Source organism: Diabrotica undecimpunctata, chromosome 5, assembly GCF_040954645.1.
Source record: "Diabrotica undecimpunctata isolate CICGRU chromosome 5, icDiaUnde3, whole genome shotgun sequence".
NCBI lineage: Eukaryota > Metazoa > Arthropoda > Insecta > Coleoptera > Chrysomelidae > Diabrotica > Diabrotica undecimpunctata.
Window position 1 is genome coordinate 129,218,831 of NC_092807.1, and position 20,891 is coordinate 129,239,721.

The 20,891-nt window shown below is 33.2% G+C and overlaps 1 protein-coding gene across 1 annotated transcript in view; it reads left to right on the forward strand.

The window, feature by feature from the left end:
• The window catches only part of LOC140441791 (zinc finger protein 395-like), a 232,435-nt gene that overhangs the window by 83,643 nt on the left and 127,901 nt on the right, over positions 1–20,891 (forward strand). Inside the window, exon 2 of the mRNA XM_072532712.1 lies at positions 20,673–20,845. Coding sequence (XP_072388813.1) covers positions 20,673–20,845 — 173 coding nt within the window. The remainder of the gene's footprint in view (positions 1–20,672; positions 20,846–20,891) is intronic.

A 20,891-nucleotide genomic window follows, 5' to 3' on the forward strand; every position in this document is an offset into this window, starting at 1 on the left:
ATAATTTGTTTATATCTTTAGTGTATCATTCTTCTTCTTCAAGTGCCATCTCCGCGGCGGAGGTTGGCAATCATTATAGCTATTCAGACTTTTGAGACGGCTGCTGTGACAAGTTCATTTGATGTACATCCGTACCACTCTCTCAGGTAGCGCAGCCATGACATTGTACGCCTCCCTATACTTCTCTTTCCTTGGATCTTTCCCTGCATAATCAGTTGGAGCAAGGTGTATATCTCTCCACGTGTAATATGTTTGAGATATTCCAATTTTATTGTTTTAATTGTATTTAAAATTTCTATTTCTTTATTCATCCTTCTCAGAAGCTCTTTAATAATAAAATAAGTTAATACCTAACATCCTTGTAATAGTTATGGCTAATGCATCATATCATAACAAGCAATGAAATAAAATTCCCGGTTTAAGCGATACGAAATTAGCAATACAGACATTTTATGTGGCCAAAGCAATTTTGTCAGCATAAAAGAAGTGCTATAAGGACAGTTAGAGGCAGTTATAGGCAGTTTTAATGATTGGTTGGTCGTACGTACCCGTTAAATAGCATCGGTGATAGCTCCACACGCCCATTCATTCATCTAGTTCCGCCAGCGGTTTTTCTTCCTCTCGAAAGAGACATAGAATCTCTTGTTATCAAGAAATGATTTTACTGCGTGTGTGCATATTTATCTCCTATTAATGCTCTGACTTTTCAAGTAGTGGTCTATGGCTAACGGAATCATACGCTGCGATTAGGTCTACGAACGCCACACCTGTAATTAGTTGGTCTTAGTAGCCCTGTTCTACTGTTCAGTGAGAAGTAGGTATTGGCTGGTATAGTCCTTTCCCGGTCTTGACCCATTGAAGAGACACATTGCTTAAACAGTTCTAGCAGCCAGCGTTTCGTAGCTGAGCCAAACTTCTTGATCAGCTCCATGCTTAGGTGGTCCTCTTCCGCTGCCTTTTCATGCCTCATGTATATCCGATACCAATGTTTAGTTCTTTTAATGTGAAAGGGCAAGCAAGCACATTTTGGTGGTTATTTGTCGGCGCGGCAGCATTGTTCACGTGGTTTTCGGCCGGGTTTTTCAATAATTTTTCCGCTGGGTTTTTTTTATCTTAGTTTAGTTTTTTGAGAGCTTCCACGCGATCTTACTACTATGTGTCATCTATCTCCAACCTGTCTAACCATTTTCGCTACCTCTCCTCACTCAAGGTCTTCATATATTCTCCGCATTATATGGTTTTCTCACTGAATGAGTTGGTTTCATAACCAACAAAACGTCCTTAAATCTTTGAAAATGCCTAAATCTTTGCGGGAGGAAGACGGGCATTGTAGACGGGGAGATTGTAGACGTGCATAATTTAACTTGTTTAAGTTTCCCTAAGATACATAAAATAGTTTTCAACTATCCACTCTTCCATGCATACAGAAAAGTACCGAGCTGCCGTACTATATCTGATTTTTCTTTTAAATATTAATATAAATCTATATACCTGTTATTATCTAGTTCTGGTGGGGATTCTGGTTCTTATCTCTTTTAAGTCTACCTTTTCCGTTACACAAATGCAATGAATAATAACCGCTTTTGGGTATCAAAAGTTCTTTTATTAATTACATTTACTTTTAAATTCTTTTTTCCCATCATGTGTAACGAATCTTCTTGCTTCTCCATCCAAGACAGAAAAGCCGTTCTCTCATGTTTTATGTAGGCAAAAATAAATACTCGACGATACTCCCACTCTACGTGATGATGTATGTGTTTTTTCCTTTTTGTATGACGTAAGCACGTAGGTTGTTGCGAATAATGCATTTTCACCTAAATCGTGAATTTTTCTACAATTCGGCAATGTTTCCTTTCATATTCCAGTGTTTTTAACTTTGAGAACAATCCTACGTTTTTTAGACAGTAAAATTGACGTCATGTACATAATTCCGAGAAACTTGTAACGCTTTTATCTAAACGGATTTTCAGAATACACCTACACGGGGTAAATCGAATGTGTGCCACCCCCGGCACTACATACAATATACAATAGGGCCAAAAGTGTTAGTTGGCGTCATCGAATAAATCTGCGTGAGCGTTAGGTGTTACATAGCAACGGTGAAGTCAATTGTTTACTAGCGTAACGAAATTTTTCCACTTAATATCACACTCCTCGATCGCATCAGCTGTAAACGGTTTGGTTTGGAGGTAGTTACGACCGGCCGGTCGAAGCGCGGCATTGACGACAGTGTTTTGTTTGTGCACGGTGACGTCAAGTGCCGGCAGATTCGGCGCCTATTGATTTGATACACTAAGAAAAGTAAATCGAAAATTAGTAACAGCTTTTCAGTGAACAGGTGGTTGTTACCAACTATTGTGTTCAATGGGATTATGCTTTATATTAAATCCAAATTTCATTTCTATCTATTTTTCTTAGAGAGTTTTGCAAGTTTTTGTTTTAGATTCGGATACTCCATATATTTGTGTGCAGGTCAAGATAAATGTTTTTATATCTTTGGATTTTAAATAGTTTTACAACTATTAACTCTCTTCAATGCTAGGATTAAGAGACGGTGCACCTTATTTTAAGTCACTAAATACTACTATATATTTAAGACAATAATATAACTTTAATACAAATTTGTTTCTAAATAACATCCTTAATGGGTATATTGTTATATCTTTATTAATTCTAATTTATTGTTCTTATTTTAATTTACTCAAAACACGATAATTTATATTAATTTATGAAACAACTGTACAACAATTTATTTGACTAATAATTACATAATTTATCTATACGAACGTTACAATTTAAACGCGAACGCGAGCTTCTTTTTTGACTCCTGTTTTCTCCAAAAAGGTCCTGTTATATACCCAGTACCATTAGCCTAGAAAAGTCGATGGCCCTCTCGACTAGACAGAGCAGCGAAATGGTCTCAAAACTGGTATGTTTATATCGGCTCGTCTCCAGAAAGTTCGATTGTTGTTTTTATAACGGAGGGGGACCCATCGTGTGTTAGGTAGGCATTACCTAGAAAATACGTGAATGAATGAGAATATTAGTAATAAATATGTTCACGGTTTTGGGTCAGAATTTGTCGTAACAATATATTATCTGATTACTTTTTAAAAAGTACCTATCGCTTGTCTTGAAGGTCTTGTCATTTTAAAAGAAGTCGGTTGTTACGACTCAGGGCGTAAGGTCCCTTTTTCGAGCTGGGAAATTGTATGTTCCCTTAAAAAATGTAATCCCTTATCATTGATGTAGTGTCTTAATAACTATAATGTTTATCACTATAATTATATAATTTAAGGGTCATCTGAACTCATTATGTGGCTAGTTTCGATTACTTTATAGACGTAAGTATTAACCACATTTTCAATTTAATAGTCAAAATTTTACACTTTTGTTTTCATTTTTAAGTGGTTATACTTGTTTGTAGGTTTTTCACTGATGATGATCCAATAGAATTGAAAACTTTTTTAGAAAAAGGAAGTTTTTACTTGTAAGTTTTTTAAACTATGTTATACAGCCAACCACTGTGAATTTCCCTTTAAAATCAAAAAATTACTGTGTTCTCTAATTTATGAAATTAAACCTTAGTTTTCATTATTTTTAATTAAATTAGGTACTCCGCTAAACTTGTTTATTATTATTTTTTTCATTCACTTTGTGTATTTGTTAATTAGCTCCTATAAGTTCTAACTTGTAGAATTTAATTTCAAATTTAAATTCAGTGTGGACGAGTGTAAATTGTTGTTCATTTATGTTTTGACAGCAACATTGTTGTCTTTTATTTTCAATCAAACATTACAACGATGTGCTAGCTAAGATTTGATTTGAAATTTAAAAGACGAACAAAAATACACAAGGAAACTAAATTCCTGTAGCTGGCTGTATACCATGTATCACAAAAAAAATATTTAAAAATTCCTTTATAAAAGGTATATATTAAAAACCCCTGCCGGGCTACATCACAGAACGTTTTCGTAGTTAATATTCAATCATCAGTGGTATTTGGATGTACATGTTTGACGTCACTAAACACATGAGTAAAAACCCGTTAAATTAACTTATTTTATACATATTTTAACTTTATGAACTATGATGTTTAAGTTACAACAGGAGTAGATAACATGCCAACGTAAGACTCCACTAGAGGTTGCTAGTCCTGAGACGAAGTGTCTACGAGGACTTGTTGATAGAAAATTCAACGTTGAACAGTCCTACGGTTAATATCGCAAGTTATTTTATAATTCCAAGATCTAAAATCTACATTTAATACGGTGCTTTTAATTAATGATATTTTTGTTCATTATATCCAATGAATTATCTAACTTATTGTTTCCTGAGCGAGAAGCAATCACTGTGGGAGATCATTCATTTACATCAAGATAACATCAAAATATTTGATTTGCGTGAAACGGTTTCATACTGCAAATATAAATATAATGACATTTATATGCACAAAAAAAAATTATTTTTTTATTATAGTCCAGTTAGAATCTATACAAAAATAGCTTAACTTGACTGTAGTTGGTCGAACCTTTGATTTTTGCCGAAATATTTTCAGAAGGTTGTTTATAACTAGAATTTGAAAATGCTCCAGCTGAAAAAGTTGGTGAAAAATTTTGTAGACAGTGGAGTCTTACCTTGCCATGTTATCCATTCCTGTTGTAACTTAAACATCACAGTTCATAAAGTTAAATAATGTAAAATCGGTAAAATAGTTTCGAAACAAATTCAGATTTCTGCTTTAACCTGAACCTTCTATAAATGCAAGGTATAACAGACGTTGATAAAGATGTTAATAGAGAAGCCGTTTTATTGTTGCTTCCTAAAAGACAGAGAAGATTATTTTTCACGTTAAGAAAGGCTATGAATAACTGTTCTGATGAGACTTATTAAGTCGAAACACGTATCAACAGATACATAGACGCTTTGAACGTGAAATCAAATCTTTGCTGTCTTTTTCATTAAATAATGTAATTCAAAATTAATTTAATAACATTTAAAGGGATTTTTTTCCATGTATTTAGTGGCTTCAAACATGTACATCCAGATAGCATTGATGATGGAATATTAATTCCGAAACGTTGTGTGGGGTAGCCCGATAGGGTTTTTAATAGATATTATACCTTTTATAAAGGAATTATCAAATACATTTTTTGAACAAAAATACCTTCAGTTTTTTTTATTATATGTTGGCCTTATGTGTTTAATAAGATGCTGCTAAATCTAGCTGCTATCTAGTAACCAGCAAGGTAAATAAATCTGCATAAAAAGAAGAATCTGGTGACATATTTTCCAATTTTTTAGGTTATAAATGAAGCTTTTAAACTCCACTTTTTACTAATTGAATAACGATTAGTATACACAAGGGACAATCAACATCTCATTACCTTCCCATTTAGTTTACTTGATATAAAATAATTCGATTGTGGAAAGCAAACGTCGGAGTTTCTACATCCTTAACGAAACTGACAATGTGAATGATTGCTCCTTACAGTTCTTCTTCTGAAGGCGCCTTTCCGTTCCAGAGGTTGGAGATCAGCATGGCTAGCCAAACTTTGCTTGCAGCTATTCGGAATAGTCCGTTTTTAGACCTATTGAACCATTTTTTTAGATTTGGAAGCCAAGATATTTCGTTTCACTGGTGCACTTTTTCCAAATATCTTGCCTTGAAGAGTGAGTTGCAACAAGCCATGTCTCTATTTATTTCCTATAACATGTCATAAGATATCCTTACAGTTAAAACATGAAAACTTTTTTGCTACAAACCCACAAACCGACACTAAAGTAACAAGCTACTGCATTTTTGTATAAAATATTGGTAGTAATTTAATAAAATTGTTAGCTTATGTAGGTTATGGCCTTGGCTAAGTTAATCGGTCAAGGTCTCAAAAGCAGTTCAAGAAAAAAACCTATTTTCCAAGCAAGGTATGTAGGTTGGACCAGATGAATATAGCTACAAGACAGACAAAAAAAGTTGACATCGGGGTAAAGTCGTCATTTTCGAGTAAGGACGCGGTATGTTCCCTTTTAGTTAAAATTCACAGTGATCGACATTATGTCATTAAATTTGTGACATTTTATATGTAAACCATAGGCTTTTATACCGTTTTGTAAATGGCTTTTGCAAATATTCAAGTAAGTAATAATACCACATATTTTTAGTAACCGTCAAAATTTTACCATTTTTCATTAAATTAAAGTGGTATTACTTACTTTTAGGCATCACTGATGATGGTCTGATATAACAGAAAACGTTTTGAAAAAAGTTTTGTTTGGATATTTTCTTTATTAGTTTTACAGTAAAACCTCCCTTAACCGAAACCTTTTTAACCGAAACATCGTTTAACCGAAACGGCTGACAGTTTCAATAATTTCGTCAATAAAAAGTAAATGTTTGTCGCAAAACGTAAACAATTCCGTTAACTTCACGCACCAATTGATGTCTATGTGTGTTGGGAAATCACAAAAACCAAGAGCTCTAAAAGATATTTCCGAAAAGGCATTTTAAGGTATAGAAGCCAAAAAAGTTCATGGATGTCGACCACTTTATTTTTAGAATGGTTTGAAAATGAATTCGTCTCAAGTGTAAAATCCTTTTTAAAATCAAAAAACCTTCTTATCAAAGCATTGTTGTTTGTTGACAATGCGCCCTCACCCTCAAAATCTACAAAATGGTGATAATTGTCAGATTTTTGCCACCGAATGTCACAAGCTTAATCCAGCCGTTAGACCAGGGAGTCATAGAGACATTATATAGAAGCATTCTTAAGACATCTGTTATAACAGGAGACGAATTAATCCAAACGTGTTCCCGAAATTCTCAAATCTTTAACAATAAAACATTTTTATTGGTGAGCTGAGTCGTGGGCCAAGATCAAATCTTCAACTTTGGAAAAATGCTGGAACAAACTTTTTGATAAGATTTTGATTGACGATCCTGAAGAAGAAAATGGTAAGAAAACGACAAAAGAAATTAAACCTTTCATTCAAAATTTGCCGGGACATGACGAAATTAACTAAGAAGAGATACGTGACTGGTTAGCAGCTGATGACTCAGAACGTGAATTCATCGACCAGGACATCATTGATATGGTTCTTTATCAAGACAACCTGAGCATATAAGATGACGAAGATGACGATCCAAGAGGCAACAGGCAGCACATGACCGTCGACGAGATTTTCAATGCTTTAGAGGAAAGAATTTTATACAGTAGGCCTAATTAGTTAGGGACACGACTAGATTCTTAATTTTTGTTGTCATTACATAAAGTTTTGTCCTTTTCAGATTGCTTTGCGTTTCGTCGAACAATCGAATGAGGCAAACTCACGACGTTCTGCAAATTAACGATGGAGGGAGAGAGAAACATCGTTGTCAAACGAAAACGCAAAAAAAATAGATTTCTTTAAAAAAGCATGTTAAACTTGTTCATTTTCCTTAATTTTATTACTTTATTTTGGATTTACTTATTAGAAAACATTACGAAATCAACTTATAGTATTTTTTAATACCAGTACTTTGATCAAGAATATTATAAAAAACAATGTTATTTTTAACCGAAATTCTTGTTATCCGAAACGGCCTCCCCCCCCATTATTTCGGTTAACGGAGGTTTTACTGTATATTCCAATTACACAAGAAGTTTTACCGTTCCTTGTAAGTTTTTTAAACTGTGGTATACAGTAAACCACTGGGAATTTTTGATTTATAAGTTGAAAAAACTTATGTTAAAATGATTAGGACGCTAATAATCTAACTCCTAAATAATAATCACTCAATACGAAGAATCGCTGAGTTGTAAGTTCCAGAAAAGACCAAAGTAAAATTGGTGGCAAACGCTTAGGTGTGACAAATCTCTGAAGGAGATTTATATTCATTCGACCCAAGATTTAAATTATAAAAAATATAATTAGACAAGACGAGCCTGTATATGGATATAAAGGCAAAGGGAACGATGATGATGTATACACAAAAACTCACTTATTCCTTTAATGTCAAACAGTTCAGTTTTTTACAATATTTTTGAAAACATAATATATTACAATAAATCAGAATTAATACAGATAAGAACATTATAAACAATTATTAAAATTTGAATGCATTAGCAAAAATTTTATTTTTTTAACGATAAATTATCGCAATTGTACATGTGTTATTTCTAATTTTCATTCATAAAACAAAAACGCTTTGGTCGCTTATTTATCAGCTATATTTTCTTAATTAAAATTGCATACTCGTGTTTGTCTTCTGATATGTGCGGATAATATAGCTTCTGCATTATGCAGAAAATGCTTCCACGTGTTTAGCGGATGACCCTCAGATATTACATGTCCTAAACTTTTAAGCGGTTTAAATTGATTGTTTTTGCAAAGTTTATATTTCAGTCTTCAGTCATCGTTATGTGATCTGATGCCATGGGGGACATACTGACAAAAACGTACGAAACGTACGTACTCATTTTCTGACCAAGCACAAGGAAGTGTCGCCTTGGTTTCTGCGAAAAATACCACACAAAACAACCACCGAGTTTTTTTCGAAAAACGCAAGTGCTTAATAGAACATTAGAGCACCACTCCAGTAATTACGGACGTTCAGCGAAGCTACCGAAATGCAAGGTAAGACTAGGTCTTCCTCCTCTCCCTCACCGCCTTTGATAATGTCTGCCGCAATTGCAGACGAAACGTCAGGGTTAAACGTAAAGTCATCATCAATTAGCATAACTGCACTAGAAGATAGAACAAACTCATCACCACAATAAAACCGGGGATTTTAAAATAGGCCCGGAGAGATTTTCAAAACTGATCACTGGACTACCTGCACCTACCAGATAAAGACCATAAAATACTTACAATCCGTTAAGGTTTGATAATTTAAAAGAATATTCCAAGTGCGGATGTATTAAATGCAAATGCATTGGCTGTTATTTTTGAATTCCACTAAATGCTATTCATTTGCCCTTGTCCCTTCAACATGGGTAGTAAATTGCTCATTGATTATCTCTAATACGTCTAATAGGCCACTCACTGTGAGACACCGGATATAAATACTTATAGCAGTTAAATTTTAAAGCAATTTGCTTAAAATAATTTCTGAATTTAATAGATGAGTACGTAAACAAGAAGTGTAACAGGTAACAGCCAATCTTCCGCATTAGAAACCAGAGCCTTGGGGCAAAAATGCTGGTCTACGGGTCTCCAAAGAATGCCGGTGATCAGTTTGCTATATCTCGGAGGGTTTAATAAATTTTATGGTCTGATTGAGAAGCAAAATGCATTTAACAAATGAAAGGCCATGGAATTGAAATGTCATCAGTTATTGACATTTAATAAACAAAGCAGAATATTTTGGTTTGTGCTCTGCAAAATGTCTTATAAAATTGATATTCGTCGAGGTGTTTATAATATGGTTGGGCGAATGTCGAAACGAGATATTGTTAATATTTATCGAGATCAAAACATAAGCAAATCGACAATTTATCGCACCATCAGAGAATGTGAAGAAGGGATACCATGTGTTAACTTGCGTAAAAGTGGCCGACCGCGGATTTTGAACCATATAAGAGAGGCAAGAGTGATTGAAGCAGCTAAGAACAAAATTGGGGTCTCACAGCGAAAACTGGCCAGAAGATTTCATGTTGGAAAGACTACAGTATACAGGACCCTATCGAGTAACAATATTATCTACCGGAAAAGAAGGAAAGCTCCAAAATACACAGAGGATCAATTAGAGAGAATTCCGAGATGTTGCCGCGCGTTAAGGCGAGTGCATTTCGTCAACAAGTTGATCGTGATGGACGATGAAAAATATTTTACTTTGTCCAACTCTGAGATGAAGGGTAACGATGGGTTTTACACGAACGATTACGAAAATGTACCTGATGAAATAAAATTCAAAAGTAAGAAAAAATTTGAGGACAAAATTTTGGTATAGTGAGCAATTTCTGAGGCTGGCTTTATCTCGCAGCCCTATATTGGTGTTGTTCGAGGCGAAGCCTTAAACGCAAATATTTATATTCAAAGATGTCTCTCTAAATTGTTTCAGTTTGTGAACACACATCATGCAAATGATCAAATAGTCTTTTGGCCAGATCTTGCTTCATGTCATTACGCGAGGATCACAAGGGACTGGTACGAAACTAACAACATTACCTTTGTACCGAAAGCAGACAACCCCCCCAACCTACCTCAGGCTCGTCCAATTGAAGAGTTCTGGGCAATATTAAGTCGGGAAGTCTATAATAACGGATGGGAAGCACAAAATCAGGAACAGTTAAGACGCCGCATGATCGCATGATATACAAAAATTAAAGAAATTGACGCCGAGGTCGTCCAAAGGATGATGCAACGTGTCAGGGGAATTATTAGGCAAATCGAAAATAATGGTCCCTTGTCTGTCATTTGAATTTTGATTTATAATAAGGATAATTAAGTTAAATTGTTAAATAATTTAATAAAAATATAAGATTATAGTGGTCAGAGTTATATGCTTTTGAAATTTTTCCCAAAACTTTAGGACCATACGTTATTCATCTATTCGGATAATTCGAAAAATGCATTAATGTACATTGATTCAATAACAACAAAATAAATAAACAACTTGCCACTTGCAGTTGATAATGAGAGGGAAAATAAATATGGTAACGATAACCTTTTAGCTGCGCAATATGTTGAGGTTTTTAAGAAAACTGTTTGGCAGAATATTATAAACTTCGAATTACATAGTCCTGCTGATCAAAAACGACTGAGGAAGTTATATTAAATAAAAATCAAATAACATAAACTTCATAATGCATCCGTAAGATCTATAAACGTTATGGCAATCCTCCGTAGTGTGGCCAGGATTTTTTTGTAGATACCGAGACCAAAAATTGCGCTGGTTTGAAAGCAAGATTTCGTCGCCCTTCCAGGTTATTTGGGGTTGCCGCGGCACACTTTAGATACCTACTCTAATGGCAGTCTTTTCATATATTTTAGAACTCCAGTGTTCAATTTAAAGATTACTTGACATACCAGTGTATAGATAATTACTTACTTTCGTTATTTCTCCCACTAGTATTTTCTTTTTGATTTTAAACAGTACCACTTAATTTTAAATAATGTTTTGAACGTTTGTACCCTAGAAAAAATCTATCCAAATAGAATTTAAATTATCTCAAACTGCATCCTAGCCAAAGTGCGAAAATAAATTACACAGGTTATTCAACAATTGCAGTAGTCTGCTTGGCGACAGCCTCTATTTGACCTTTACACAAACAATTGCTCGTAAAAATATGCTCGAATACAGTTTACGATAAGCTACCAAGTCCTGTGTATATAATTAAATATTTCATTACCAACCAAACGTCAGTCAATAATAAGATCTTGATCCTAGACTTTTTTCTACACTGTGACGCGGATAATTACCGTGTTCAGTGCCGGCTGTAGGGGACTGTTATGCAATTAGCGAAAAAATTTCAAAAGACAGAAAACTACACATTGAAAGAAACTCAGAAAGCGCTACACTTTCTATTTTTTACCAATGCATAAATTACATTACGCGCAATTTTTGTTCATAAAACATATACAAAAATTATTAAGAAGAAAGCTGGTGCTTTCTTCTAGCACCACATTCTAAATTATATTCAGAGAAAATAATAAACTCTAATTATCTGTAAGACCTTATAGGTATAAAGGGGACTAAATATTTTAATAAGTTTATATAAACATTTACTTTGCGCAATTCAACTCAGACTTTCTTTATTTGTTTTACTGACTCTGTAAAACGTTTGAAAGCGATTGAAATGAGTTTTACATTTATTATCCTGGCTATTTACTGGACCTACGGTATACAGGGAACGTAACAGAGCCAGTTCCACGCTTCAATCGCCTATTATTCTTCTTCTTCTTGTGCCACTCCTATCGGAGATTGGAAATCATCAAGGCTATCTTGACCTTGTTTACAGCTAACCTAAAGAGTTCATTAGTGGCTTCATGGTAGTTCATGAGTTTTATCCAAGGTACTCATTTAATTTAGGCTGAGCCGACCTGGAGCCTTTTTAAAACTATCTAGATGGTTTCAACGAAATGTTTTATACATCACTTATAGGTATATTGAAATTAGGATAAAATGAAAAATGATTAAGTACCTGTTAAATCAGGGTCTAGATTTAAAAGAGGCTAGATAGACTATCTGAAAGCCACAACTATAGATGTAAAATATACACAAAAGATCTTTCAAGTTTTAGTGCGGCCTGATGCGGCTATATATGTCGAATTGCTACCTCTGACAGGTCAGCACTTAGAACTGGTAGTGGAGTTATCTTAAATGACTTAAATGGGTTATGAATTGAATATTACATATAAATTTAGTGTATCTTCTTTGAAGCTAAGGTAAATTAGACTAGACGTTACGAATTTTAATATTGTTTATTTACGAGAATAAGAAAAAACAGATTATTAATACTAGTTAATTATTAAAATATATTCTATGCGTATTTGACTTATAACATTAAGAATATTTAATGATGTTAGCAGGTCAAGGATGTTCCAATACTTTTGTCTTAAATTGAAAAAAAATTTTTAATTTCTCTATAACATTGTTTATATAGATATCTTAAATAAACTAGCTTGTTATACAATAGAGTTCCAACAAATTAAACCTTTTTTGGATTCGTAGGTCTAAAAGAAAGCAAAATTAAGAAATACGAAGAATCTTGGTGCACGTAGGATAATCAAAAAAGGCAAATTAACCTAGAAGCAACAAATGTCGTAAGGTGACGGATGGAAAGCAGAATAATCTATTAAGCAACAAACAAAGAAATACACGAAGAAGATTTTGCCGTATTTCAGAAGAATTCTGAACTTGTTTAATTTGAAAGGATGTGGCTATAAAAAATAATAAAGAAAAAATTAAAAACGTAAGTTTTTAGTAAATATATCTGCATGAGCAGTTTAGTAGATATAATTATACAAAAATAACCTAAGTACAAGACAAATTTAAATAATAAACAAAAAACGTATTCGATTAGATTTATATACTGATATCTTTTGTTACGTTCTCTCATTACGTTCCTTATTTTTTTTTACATTTACGTTATAATTTAAAAAACATCACTGCTGTAAGGTCATCTCCATCATCTGTCATTTTTGTAAATAATACGATAAGTTGCAGAGAATCTTCCTCAGACCGTTAAAACTGAGTTTTTATTTCGTAACTATGATCACAGGTATCCCTTAATATTGCAGTCCAGATAGCATACTTCCTCCACTCTTTCTAACGGTGTATCGGTTATTGTAATTTGGGCGTTTATGTTGGTGTTCTTACTAATAAGCATTATTTTTGTCTTCTTGCAATTTAGTTTTTGGTTGCATTTGTAACATGTTTCTACACCATTATCCATTATACTTTGGTATCCATGATTTCGCGCTCTATCGGCCAGCAATACTGTATCAATATTATTTAGAAGTTAGCCATTTACTGCAATACCATCTTCTGATTCATCCAAGAATTCTCTAAAGATATTTTTAGAGTATATACAGTAGACTCCCTCAATAACGAGAACTGAAATGGCAGACTAATTACCTCGTTATAAGCCGATCTCGCTATATCAAACAATAACACCGTGCATACATATGAATATGTAGAATATAAGAGCTAAATATTGTTTGAATGGCGTTTTTGAAAAAAAGTTGGTTACTTTTATTGTCAATGTTATACGTTAAAACAAAAAATCTGTATTCTGTAAATCTGTATAAAGCGTATTTTCAAGGATAACATAACCTATTGTTTCTGCAATTGGAATAAGTCTGTCATTTTTGACTGCTTTAAATAGTCCAGTATTCTATCTATCATATTTTCTAAAGATGTGAAACAGTTTTATGCTTCTTCATTTGCGTTTTGTCTTTGGATAAAGTTTCTGACAACGTTTAAAACACTTTCCACATCTTGTCTATTAGGACCTATATTATTAGATGCGAATGGTCAACTCCCTACAATGACACTTGTGAATCATAAACTGTAAATTTCCGAGTAAGAATCATAAATTGTAAGAAGTTTATTGCGGGCGGCAGTTAAAAAGGGTATTTATTAATAGCCACGGCCGGGCCAAAAACATAAAAAAACACGTTTTTCAATCTTATTTTTTCTCGTTATAACCAAATTTGCCTCGCTATAAAGGTTTATAGTTCAATAGAAATTTCACGGGACATAAAGAAGCATAATGAACTGTTTCAAATAAAGCCAGCGAGAAGAGATGCAGTCCGAGAAACGACCCGTTGAAGAACTAATACAGAAGGTCTAAAATATAGATGAAATGTCCGTTATAAATAACCTCTAGGTCTAGAGAGTATAGCTTCTAAAAACTAAATTTATACAAATTCTGATTTTTATACATCAAGCCTGATTTTTTCTATCTGATTAATTTCGTGCCAGTAGAAATAATTATATACATTTTTGTGCTACCATGTAACTAGTAAATGATTATTGGAGTAATAATAAATGAATATGAATATCTCATTGTAGATAAACAACACTTGCCAAGCACATTTTATCGTATTGGTTACATGTGTAGGAAGTGTTGTAAGTGCGCGTATTTTTTTATATTTCTTCAATTAGTTTTTCCTTCCATAACGAGTTGCAGCTTTTTTCATTTCCACGTGGACTTTTATTTTTGTATCCTTGTAAATTCTTATTCTTTTGTTACTTTTAATGATAAAATCTGTTGTTTTACTGTCTAATAATTATTCGTCGCTTTAGGTATTCATTTTTGCTGTTTGCTTGAAAAAGCTTATTTCACGTTGACCACTAAACGTTGTTATAAAAACCAAAGTAATAATTTCTTATTTCCCAACTTCGTAAATATCGAAATGTCAAAAATATAAACATTATTTATGAACTAAAAATATCCTGTTAGTAATCATATTTAAAGTATATCAAATTTAAACTGTTTATTATTTTTCTATTAAAAGATGTGAAAATGTTTGCTTGTCTCCAGTTTTCATTATTTTGTATAAAAGGACCATGAGGATAGATCGCGACAGCTTCACTTCTCGAATGTTTTTTTTTATATATAATAAGCTGCAATGACGGAGCATTATGTCAGTCTTTATTAAGTTGCTATAAAAGTCGAATTTCTATGTAAAATAGCGAAATTTAAAACGCAAAATGAGTGCAGCCGAAAAAATGTAAAACATACCATTTTAATAGTGATTGAGAGGAAGAATTTTTGTTTGCCGTGTTCAAGGATAAATGCGTTTACGTCGTTCGTGGTACTGCCCAATCTTGGAAGCTTAGAAATGCATTGAAAGACCCTGCAGAAAAAGTATGAACATGATTTTTCGTGAAATACGAAAATTGCAAGATTTAAAAAGTAGTTCAAAGAAAGATCCATCTTTCTTAGACCAGCCAATCGCGTCTTTTAAAATTTTCTACATACTGACTCAACACAAGAAACCTTTCAAAAATGGAACCGTAATTAAAGCAATTTTCCAGCTTTGAAAGCTAGACCAAGTTCTCACTCAAATTATGATTATTATGAGACACAGCTGAGAAACATTCAAAGCAAGTTTGAAAGAAACTTCTCTGATTAAAAAAAAACTGACGAATATCGTAACTTTTATGGCTCGTCCTTTTACTGGTGAAGATTTTGAAAAATCTTCTATTGAAATATCAAACATTTTCAGTCCAAATCCAAAGATCATTTCTATCCAAAATGGAGTATTAAAGTTCATTTCAGATATACATCTCAAAGCCAGAGCATCTGATCCATGTTTCAAACAAATACCTCTTTAGTTAACAGAAATGTTTGGATCAACATACCTGTGCGAGTCAGCAATTTCAGAAATGAAAATAGTTGAATGAAAATATCGCAATCAGCTAACGGAGGAACATCTCAAATCGTACTTGCGATTGGCACTCAGTAATTACGTACCATATATATTAAGAAAAGTTTGTGGATAATATGCAGTACCATGCATCAACATCGAAAGGAAATTAGTGATAAAAGTGATTAGTTTGCAACTATTAGTATTAAATGCTTGTTAGATTAGGCGCCGTAATTATATTTTGTATTTTTAAGCATTTACAATTTTCATATATTTAATGTATCTAATATTGTACTGTTTGTATGTTAGTATCTAGTCTCCAACCTAGCTATCGTTTTTCAGACATAAGACCTAATCGCAAATATATACAAAAATGCAAGAGAAACTTTATATCTGAACCATTTCTAATAACAAAGGGGCTTAAACAAGGATGTTGTCAGAAAACTAAAGAAAGAATATGAAAAATGGGGCCTCAATATGAATATGTCAAAGACAGAGTATCTTAAAATAGGAGATGATGAAGAAGATCCAGAGTTAGAAATTAGAAACACAAAAACATGCAATGAATATAAATATCTCGAATCTATAATATCTAAAGAAGGCACTACCAAAAAACAAAAGAGACATCGAAAAAAAAGCGGTAAACATTCTAAACTCTCTATTATGGTCTAAAGATATTAGACAAGAAACGAAATTAACAATCTATCGAACCTTGGTAGAGCCTATTATGACTTATGGGGCAGAAGTTTGGCAGATCACGAAAAAAGATAGAAGTAGAAGAAATGGATTTTCTAACGAGAGCGTGTGGTATATTCAAAAAAGATCATAATCAGGAATGAAGATATTAGAAGGAGGAAAAAGACTGTATATTCCAGTGTAGACAGAATTGAAACGAGACAACTATATAGTGTGGTATGGTCATTTGAAGCGAATGTATGAAGATAGATGATCAAAGAAAGCTTTAAATTATATACCACAACAAAGAAGAAGAAGGGGAAGGCCTTCAGTTGCCTGGGAAAAAAATGTACGGCACATAATGCGAGATAGAGCCATCAAAGAAGACGAAGATTTTCATGCAAGATGAACGAGCATTAGGATTATTAAGTGCCAACTGTAACTAAAAAAGAAACAAAAAGAATACAACTGGCTTACTGGTTTTTCCGATCATCTACAAAATCTGAATAATACTTGCTCGTTTATGATAGCCCTTAAATTTTTTTAATAAAAGATTTGTGTTGGTCTTAGTAGTTTATAAATTGTCTGAGCAGTGTAATTAACAACCGTTGCTTAATTTTTAGACTATTCGAGTTATACCAGATTCTATTTTTCATTTTTGTTTTTTTTTGCAAACAAACACACTACAATACTACGAAAAAATATTCAAAGTCTTAACGTTCAAGAATTAAGGAAATATTGTGTTTTGATACTCCTAAGATTATTAATTATCTGATTAAATTATATAACGAATTTTTATCTAAAAATATAACTTTTCCGGGAGACAATGACATATTGTAAGCCGGCGGCGTTGGTGTAAAAAAATTAAATTGGTTGTGTACGTAGTGATATCGGTTTGCGCAACAATAATTATCATTCAAACTTGCGATGATAAAGGTCAGTCTAAATGTCGATTCGGTAGCGAAATAGTGCATAAGGTTTTTGCGTACTTGAATGTCTGTTGCGCTGAGTTTAGTTTCGAGACAGTGATTTATTGATGCAATTATTTCGTTTGTAAATAGATGATATTGCATCATCACCGAGTGAAACGCACCAAGTAAGTGATAATGTGATAATATCATTTAAATTTCTGTATGATTAACTATAAATTGTCGAACAAAAATGCCGGTTGAGAATATATTTTCAATCATGTTTCCCTGTAAATTGTAAACTGTACTCCTTCCATCATTCTGGGTGTCTGCGTGTCAGTTGTAATTATTTGAGAGATCCAATAATTTTTTTGTTAGTGATGAAATTTCTTTCCTCATCATTTATTTATTTCCTTTTGTTCTGTAGTTTTGTATTTTTAATATCCGTGTTGTGGTGTTTCTTATAAGTTCTCCCCACTGTCTTTTCTTCTTCCTTTTTAGTAAGAGTAACAAGTAAATTTAGAATCCAATAAAGCAGATATTGTTGTAACAGACGTAGATTGCAAAGGGTCTGTTGGCCTCATAGCCAATATTTTAACATTGTGGTCTGAAACATCTTTTGTTTATGTTTCTACATCTATCTTTTAGTAAAAAAGATCTAGACTTATAAAAACGTCTTCTTATCCTTATTAGGAGCTTCTTTCGTTACCTGACCATGTTCTGTTTTTCCTCTGTATATTTTCGGACTGAGTGACCAGTGTCCAGTATTCAGTGAGAACATCTATAATTAGTCTGAGTTCAGTTTTCTGCAACTATACGACTACTTCTGCGTGGAAATTAGAGAGCTGCACATTAGTTGGTATTCATATTAGACTTCTTCTCATAACGCCGTCTCCTTTCGAATGTTGGCGATCCAAATGGCAATTGTAGTTTTGGAAACTGCTGCGAGAAAGATTTCTGCGGATGCGTGGCAAATCATCTCCTCAGGTCTTTCAGCCACGAGTTTTGGCGTCTTCCTACTGATCTTTTGTTCTGTACTTTTCCTTCCAGTATAACTTGGTAATTCGTATCTTTCGCCTCTCAACACTCAACATATTAGGCTGCGCCAAGTTTATTCAAAATTTTATATAAATATAATATAAATTACTACAAACATATAGGTTTTTTGCAATTATTTTGGTAAATTGTTTATGGATTTTAATTCAGATATTCTTAAGATTAAAGGTGTTTTTAAGATCTTCGACTTTTATTTCAACCATTTTTCAATTTTTATGATTATTAAAAAAACAAAACAAAATCAGCCGTACATCTTCACGGAGTTGTCATCAGCTATCCCTCAATACCTTTTAGAATCTTCAAATATATGTATAAGATTGTACATGAAATCGATGATTGTTTAGTCTAAACAATTGATTTAAATTTGTTAAAAGTTTGCTTGTTTTAGCTGAAGACAAACTAAATAATCTTAGTAGACGATTGTTTCAACTTCTTTTCGTTTTATGTTGTAACCATTGTTGGCTAATTTGTTACCGCTGTCAATTATAGTTAAATTGCGTTTTCAACTTTATTTACAATTCACACATACACGGTTTTGCTTTGTTTTATTGTATAAACTTTCATAAAGACGCTCCGTATATAGTAAAACGGCTGCCTACGAATTGAACCATCGTTTATATTGGCATTGCTATGAATCTTACACGATAATCATACCGAAAAATGTACTGTTTGTCGATTAATTACCACTACAGCGTTGGTTTAAAAGAGCTTGCTTGTTATTTGAGTATTCGTGGGACTATTTTACAGTTCTGAACTGTATGGTTTCTTAAGTGCATTTAAAATGACAGAAATGAGAATACCTACACACAAATAAGTACAAGAGTCATCGAATTTATTGCAAAAATGAACCGATTTGAGGTAGGTGTATTGCAAATAAGGCAGTATCGTTTGTTATAAGATATTTCATACAAGCACCTGTCTGAGAAGCTATAGACATCGTAGGTGATGAGAAATAAAAGATATAAATCTGAATCTAAAAAGAAAATCTTTATGTTTATAAGTGTTCAACTATATCCAAGATTTAATCCATTATAAAAAGTATTTAAGCAAATATTTAATCTTTGAAAGCCGCTTTCGATTTGTGTTCATTTACTGAACTGTATAAACACTTTTTTCTATCTAAAGGTCATATTAACTCATTAAAATGTACTTATAACTATCAACATAATTATTTTAAAAAATTGTTAAGCAAAATTCCTGTTTCTCCTGGCCTGTGAGAGTCATAGAAGCAATAAACACCTAAGAGAAGACACAAAAGCAAGAATCTATAAAGCAGACTTAGACCTATATTAACATACACGGCGAAGACAAGACCTGACACATCTAAAACGAGACGACTACTAGAAACAACAGAGATGAAAATACTCCGACGAATATCAGGAAAAAGTCTGTTGGATAGGGAGAGAAGCGAATTCATAAGAAGAATATGCAATATAGAAGACACAAATGGATGGGTGACAGAACGGAAACAGGAGTGGAACGAACACATTAGTAGAATGGCAGAGGATAGGATAGTACGAATAGCACGAGATAAGTCAACAAATGGACGAAAAAGTATTGGCAGACCAAGAAAAAGATGGTGCGATAATTTAAACAATTTAGGAGGCCAATATTGAAGAAGAAACATGCTTTAAACCCTACATACAAGATAGATTTCATGCTTTAAACATGGAATAAAATAGCTTTTTTGTGTTTGTACTAGTAGAATAAAGTTAATCAAACCCAAAGATCAAATGTATACACAAAATACTGCAGTTTACCGCGCTTCGACTAGCAGCGATAAAAATCCTTTATAAAATCTCCACTTGTAGACTTGTAATGACTTATGATCCACATCTGTGTTTGGAATCACCATACAATGGTGAAACGTCTCATGTATGATGCAAGAAAACCAGTCGATTTTCAGAATCGTATAACTATGAACCATTAATGGTGAGAAGAATGTAGAAGAAATTTGAAGCACCCAAAAAATAAACCCATTGTATAAGTCAATGGGTTTAAGCCACGAAATTCTTAAATTCGTTAAGAAAGCTGTTGGGAAACTAGAAAATATAGCTCCTGGGACGTCAACTTCAGAATATATGTATATTTCTATGTTAGTATAACTATAACATAGTTATAGTTATATGTTATACTTGTAACAATATAGTCACTATATATAATACTGCTAACCAAAAATAATAATAAGCAAAAAATCTTAAAATACATTTTTAATAAAAAGTTATTTTGTTTCAGGCACCCTTTGAAGTACAAAAACGTCTAGAAGAGGTCCGCCTGTTGGAATCACGAAAGTCTGCACGGTTAGCAGATCAAGATACCGATTTCGCCCGATTAGCCGATATGGCCGGTGACAGAAAAAGAACCGCGTCACACACCATAGATGTGCCAGCTCCGTCTTATCACCACGGGTAAGTAAATCCGAACATATAGGAAAACCGACACATTGCTCACTTT